Source organism: Lagopus leucura, unplaced genomic scaffold (genome assembly GCF_019238085.1).
Source record: "Lagopus leucura isolate 7727_CA_CO unplaced genomic scaffold, USGS_WTPT01 34889-0_obj-0_obj, whole genome shotgun sequence".
Classification (NCBI taxonomy): Eukaryota; Metazoa; Chordata; class Aves; order Galliformes; family Phasianidae; genus Lagopus; species Lagopus leucura.
Window position 1 is genome coordinate 1 of NW_024968444.1, and position 6292 is coordinate 6292.

Consider the following 6292-nt stretch of genomic DNA (forward strand, 5'->3'; position numbering starts at 1 on the left):
TCTTGTTTTTGGGGTGGCTGGGACACTGCGTTCCCAAATGCTGTCCCTGGGTATTTGGGGCTACTTTCGTCACAGCACCGGGACAACCAAAACAGGGTCAGGATGCGGCCCCTGCCAGCCCGATTTCACAGCATGGGGGGCGGCTGTGGGACCCCCACCCCCGACGTGTCACCGTCAGAGGAATGGGGCTGAGGTGTCGGTTGTCGCTGTGCTTTGTTCCTGATGCTGAGCGGGTCCCGGAGCAGCGCTGTCCCCATCCCCATACGTCCCCATGGGGGCGCTCCGGGGGTCACCAAGCACCCATGGGTGCCACCACCCCTAACCACCCGCTCCTTCTGTCCCTATGCTGTCCCCAGAGATCGATGAGGACCGACTCCCCAACGCCCTGCTGAAGGTAGGCGATGACCTGAGGTGTCCCCAGCACCCTGAGGTGTCCCCCCATCGCATCACCTCCCCCTCCCCTCATCTGCTTGCTTTGCAGTCGGGTCTGGCCGTGTCCCCCCGGCAGAGGAAGAAGGTGTACTGCACCACCCCCACCGTGAAAGGTACCTGAGGTGACATCAGGTGACATCTCCCTGGGTGCCACTGGGGACGCGCGGGTGACCAAGTTGTGATGCCACCTCCTCGGTGGCACAGAGGATCCCAAGGGGGCAGGAGCACACAGCTGGGGACACAGGGATGCAGGGCCACGGCGTGCAGGTGCCACCAATGGGGACAGGTGGCCGCCCAGCTCGCCGGGTGGGGGGACAGAGAGGGGACATCATGAGGGCTCGGGGACACAGGCACGCTCCCTGCCTGGCAGAGCTGCAGATGATGGTGGAGCACCACCTGTGCAAGCAGGCGCGGGGCGAGGAGGACGAGGAGGTGGCTGCTGGAGGCCAGGAGCACAGCCCAGGCTGCTGCCACCGCGGTGACACCGAGCACAGCCACAGCCCTGGGGGCAGCTGCCCGCTGGCCCAGGCTCAGCCAACACAGCAGGGCGGCCCAGGCCCCGGTGACAGTGAGTAGCCACCGCCGTTGTCTTCTTCCCTGGAGCTGAAGGGGGGGGGGGGGGGGTCGGGGTCTGCGCTCAGCCAACCCCAATTTGCGCCGCAGGGACCCACGGGGATGAGCGGCGAAGTCCGGGCGATGAGGGCACTCATATAGCACCGGGGGGAAAGGGAGCTGCTGGCGGCCTGTAGGTACGTGCTGGGGGGTTGGGGGGCATACGGGGAGGTGGGCTGCGTACTGGGATGCTCTGGGTGCGCACTGGGACACTTGGGGACATACTGGGATGCTGTGAGCACATACTGGGGTGCCCTGGGTGCATAGTGGGACACAGGTAGCATGCTGGGGGGCTGGGGGGTGGGCATACTGGGATGTGGGTTGTGTACTGGGACACTTGGGGACATACTGGGACATTCTGGATGCACACTGGGACACTTGGGGACATACTGGGACATTCTGGATGCACATTGGGACACTTGGGGACATACTGGGATGCTGTGAGCACATACTGGGGTGCTCTGGGTGCATAGTGGGACACAGGTAGCATGCTGGGGGGCTGGGGGGTGGGCATACTGGGATGTGGGTTGTGTACTGGGATGCTCTGGGTGCGCACTGGGACACTTGGGGACATACTGGGACACTTGGGGACATACTGGGATGCTCTGGGTGCACACGGGGACACTTGGGGACATACTGGGACTCTGGGGTTGCAGACTGGGGTGCTGTGTGTCCGCACTGGGGACACCATGGGGGCACTGATCCGGTGCACAGGGACAGCGTGGCAGCTGGGGGTGACAGCAGACAGGGAAGTGGCTGCACCCCCCCCCCCTCCCCCCCGCTGTCCCTGTCCCCACACGTCCCTCTGTCCCTCCGTCCCCAGGTGCTGCTGCCCCCGTTGGAGCCGAAGCGCCGCCTGCTTTTTTTCTATCAATCGTTTTCTAAGATTCCGACGGCGTTCGTGATGGATTTTTTTTATCTCCCCCCCCCCCCCTCCTCACCCCCCCTTTTCCCACCCCCCCTTTTCTATGGGGACAAAACCCCCTCTGTGTCCCCACTGCCACCACCAGGGTGACCCCAGGAGCCCCCCGGTCCCCTCGTGCTCCATTCTGGGGGCACAGCTCCTCGTTGAGGGGAGGGAGGACGATGGCACACCGGTGCTGCACTGCGCACACAGCCGCCGCGGGCACGAATGGACACACGTGAACACGCCTGAACACACACACACACACACGTGAACACGCGAGTGCACGCAGAGCTGAGCCACACCGCTATTAAACGGATCCTTTCCGCAGCGTCTCCTCCTTGCTCAGCACCGGGTGGCTGCACGGAAAGCCCAGGACCCCCCCCCAATTCCATCCCTGATCCCCAACGCTTGAGCACGGCTCCCCTCACGGCTCAGAGCTCGGGCTGGCGGTGGCGTACGGTTTATTAATTGCTCGTTAGCAGCTGCTCTTGATTTCACATGCGTGTGCGGGCGGGCGCGAGGCGGAGCTGTGCCAGCAGTGATGGAGGCACGACGTGACCGCATGGTAGAAAAGTACAAAGACACACAGCTGTGTGCTGGGCTATGTACAGGGCCGGGCCGGAGCCGTGGGGTGATCCAGGCACCATGGAAGGGGGGAGGACGACGGAGCTGGAAGATGCTCCGGGTTGCTGGAGATTTGGGGGGTGCTGGGGTAAAATGGAGCTGAAGGGGGTGCAGGGGGGTGATGGAGAGCTCCAGTTTGGGGTTCTGGAGGAGGTCGGAGCCAGGATGCTGGAGATGCTGGAGCACAGTGGAGCCAGGATGCTGGAGATGCTGGAGCGCTCCAAGTCAGGTTCCAGAGGGCATCAGTTTGGGGTTCTGGAGCACTTTGGAGCCAGGATGCTGGAGATTCTCGAGCACAGTGGAGCCCAGATGCAGAGGATGCTCGAGCACACCAGAGCTTGGGATGCTGGAGGATGCTGAAGCACGCCGGTGCCAGGATGCCGGAGGGAGCGGGGTCTCCTGGGGGTGTTTTGGAGCCGGGTTGGGGGACTGGAAATCCAGCAGGGGCAGCAGTGCATGCGGCACACTGCAGCCATAGGGGCTAGAGGCACAGAACTGGGGGTGCTGGAAGAACCTCAGGGCCACTGTGGGTACCAACTTTGCCCCCCCCCCCCCTCCACTCGGCTGGCCTCAGCTCCCTGCCCTTGGGGTGTCCCTGGGGCCGGGCCCCACAGAGGAGGGTCCCCAACCCAGGAGAGCCATAACTCAGAAGCCACCCCACGCCGGAGATGCTCAACATAGGGACAGATCTCAGCATCTGCCATCTCCAAGCAGGTGGGACGGGATGGGGACGGCACAGGGGGACACCTGGGGACACCCAGCAGCGTGAGCACAGACCCAGCAAGAAAAAGAGGGGCCCGAAGTGACAACAAACCCCTTACAGTTCCTCCATCCTTCGGTCCCCTGCCTCCCCCCGCGGTGCCACCACCCCCTTCCCCAACACCTGGATCCCCCTGCGGGGCGAGAAGCAGATTTCTAAAAAGCCATAAGGACAAATCCCTCCGGCGCGGCAGTGAGAGGCTCAGCATCACCATCACCCGTGGATCAGCACCACACGGCTTGGCGGACAGTTTGGCACAGGATGGGAGGAAATCCCGGGGGTCCCGGCCCCCCAGGACCCGGCGCTGCCATCGGGGGATGCTCTTGGCACGGACCCCGGCGGCTCCTTCCCTGCGAATGGTGCTGAAGTCGATGGCATCAAAGACTTTGGACTGAACGGCATCACTGGGTTGGATGAGGACCTGCCACCCCGAAGGAGACGCTCAGGGCTGGGCACGAAAACGAGCTGCAGCCCCCCAGGGCGCCCCCATGTTTTGGGTGCCCACCTCGGCCGTGTGCTATTCCACCTCGCCATTGTGCTTGTGCTGGGTGGGGGGCACGGGGGGCTCCTCCTCGTAGGGTGACAGCTCCTCGATGGACACTTGGTTGGTGATGCCTGTGGGGTGGCAAGGGGACGCTTAGGGGGTCCCCGGGGATGAGCAAAACCCAACTTATTTGGGAGTCACCTCGAATTGGGTTGTCTCTCTCTGTGGGTCACCATCCCACGGGTCACCTCTCTGGAAGTCACCTCCCCACGGGTCACCATCCCATGGGACACCACCAAAGGATGTTTGGTGGCTCTGGTGGCTGTCACCTACCGCTGGCCGCCCTCTCCTTCCACTTCTGCTTGTTCTCCTGGATGTATTTGGTCCAGGTGGAACGGAAGCTGGCCAGGTCAGCCTTGATGTCCCCAAGCTCCAGGTGTTCATCCAGGGATGTCTGTCGCCACTGTGAGCTGTGGGGGCAGAGCCACCAGTTGTCACCCCCACCCTATGCGTCCCCGTAGCCCAAATGCGATGGGTTCCCCCCTCAAGGCTGAGTCCCACCGCTCAGGGGAAGGGGAAACCGAGGCACAACCACACAGCTGAGCCTGGTGGATAGATGGGGGGTGGCTGCTGGCCCCCCAACCTGGCCTGCTGGCCGCCTGCCGGGTTGCCCTTGGCTTTGGAACCATCCTCGTTTTGGGGCAGCACCATCTTCTCGGCCACGTCGGTCAGCACAGAGAAGGTGGGCTCCACAATGAAGTCAATGAAACCTGCGGTGGGGAAAGGGCACGGCGACGTGGGGCGGGGGCTGCGTCACCCCAGGGTTGGGGAAGGGGTTGGGGGGGACGCGACCACCGCTCACCGATCTGGGACTGGGCCACCAGCGTGGAGGTGCGGTCGCAGAGGGGCGAGAAGGGCAGCCCCAGCTCAGCCTCCTTGTCACCCTGCCGAGGCACCGAGTGTCCCCAAAGCGTCCCCCTGGGTGGGGGTCCCCCCCCCCCCCCTTCAGCCCCAGGGGACACGGGGGGGCCCATACCTGCCTGAAGAACTCCTCCATCAGCGCTTTGGTCCAGCGGCTGTGCACCGCCCACTGCTTGGTGGGGTGGCTGATGTCGGCCGCGTGCAGCAGCAGCGAAAGCACCTTGGATTTGTCGATCCTGGGGAGGGCATCCGGGACTCGACGCTGGCCCTAAAACGTGTCCCCTCCCCGGTGCCACGTCCCCAGAACCCGCGCTCACCGCTCCAGCTGCTGCAGTGCCGTCTTCATGGATTTCACCTGCTGGAAGTGGCACGACATGTCGGTGGCCAGGACCATCTCGATGACCAGAGCCCGCAGCTCCCTGTGCCGAGAGGGGACGGCGCTGTCAGGGATCATGGGGACAGCGGGGACAAATGGGGGCAAGGGGGACAACGGAGCGGCGAGGGCAATGGGGCCAATGGGGATGGCAAGGACAATGGGGATAATGAGGACAGTGGGGTCCATGGGGACGGTGAGAGCAATGGGGACAGTGGGAACAAGGGGGTCAGTGGGGAAAATGAGGACAGTGGGGTCCATGGGGACGGCGAGAGCAATGGGGACAGTGGGAACAAGGGGGTCAGTGGGGATAATGAGGACAGTGGGGTCCATGGGGACGGCGAGAGCAATGGGGACCATGGGAACAAGGGGGTCAATGGGGATGGCGGGGACAACGGGGACAATGGGGACGGTGGGGATGGGGACTGACACGAATTCATCCTTGGTGAGGTTGACGAAGATGTTCATCTCGTCATCCTGCATCATGCGGAAGACGGCGCTGATGTGGTGGTTCTCCAGCACCGAGCGGTCGTTGTAGAGGATGGCACAGTCTGACCTGGGTGGAGGGGACGGTGGGGACACGTGGTGGCACTGCTCGGTGTCCCGCATAGCAGTGTCAGTCTGTGTCCTGACCCTACTGCTGGCCCCATAGTTTCAGAACATCTCTATCCGGGCCATGCTGAACCCCGTGGTTCCAGCACATCTGTTCCATGACCACGGGGTGACGAGCAGCACTTCCTTGCCCCAAAGCGTCCCACGTGTCCCTACAACGGGTCCCCTGTTCTGCTCTCTGTGCCACGCCATGCCACGTCCCCATGCCACCCCACATCCCCATGCCACCCTACGTCCCTGTGCCGTGCCACATCCCTGTGCCACCCCACATCCCTGTGCTGTGTCCCCATGCGGTGCCACATCCCCCTGCCCCCCCCCCCCCCCCCCCCCCGCCCGTGCTGTGCACGTCCCTCACTTGGTCTGGATGTGGAAGCTGTTGGTGGTGCCCGTGTGCTCGTAGTCGTGGATGGCGGCAGCGAAGATGATGGCCAGGACCTCAATCTCCGTCAGGTAGTGCTGGGGGACATGGGGTGAGGGCTGGAGGGGGGGACACACACCCCAAAAAGGGACAGGGACCAGTGCCACCCAGCGAGGGGGCAGGGAGCAGAAGGGCACAGGGTCCTGAGC

At 63.8% G+C, this 6292-nt stretch overlaps 2 protein-coding genes across 2 annotated transcripts; one reads left to right on the plus strand and one right to left on the minus strand.

The window, feature by feature from the left end:
• Nucleotides 1–48: 48 nt before the first annotated feature.
• On the plus strand, nt 49–2278 carry LOC122193663 (protein phosphatase 1 regulatory subunit 1A-like). The gene is made up of 5 exons (XM_042894526.1): nt 49–394; nt 482–545; nt 803–1000; nt 1096–1181; nt 1868–2278. Exons 1-4 carry the CDS (start codon nt 344–346, stop codon nt 1179–1181), a joined length of 399 nt encoding a protein of 132 aa, XP_042750460.1. The 5' UTR covers nt 49–343; the 3' UTR covers nt 1868–2278.
• A 117-nt stretch (nt 2279–2395) lies between these two features.
• Nucleotides 2396–6289, minus strand: LOC122193662 (calcium/calmodulin-dependent 3',5'-cyclic nucleotide phosphodiesterase 1B-like; the record flags this gene model as incomplete). Its single annotated transcript, XM_042894525.1, has 9 exons — nt 2396–3756; nt 3841–3950; nt 4153–4289; nt 4463–4589; nt 4682–4763; nt 4856–4976; nt 5058–5159; nt 5544–5669; nt 6081–6289. Coding segments are annotated over 8 exons (1002 nt in total), but the record flags the coding sequence as incomplete, so codon positions are not given.
• Nucleotides 6290–6292: the final 3 nt, after the last annotated feature.

Excerpts from the sequence above, each read along its gene's own strand:
- LOC122193663 (XM_042894526.1), top strand. The coding sequence starts at position 344 with ATGCTGTCCCCAGAGATCGATGAGGACCGACTCCCCAACGCCCTGCTG. Across the intron at positions 546-802 it reads CACCACCCCCACCGTGAAAG|AGCTGCAGATGATGGTGGAG; the intron begins GTACCTGAGGTG and ends CCTGCCTGGCAG. Across the intron at positions 1,001-1,095 it reads CGGCCCAGGCCCCGGTGACA|GGACCCACGGGGATGAGCGG; the intron begins GTGAGTAGCCAC and ends TTTGCGCCGCAG.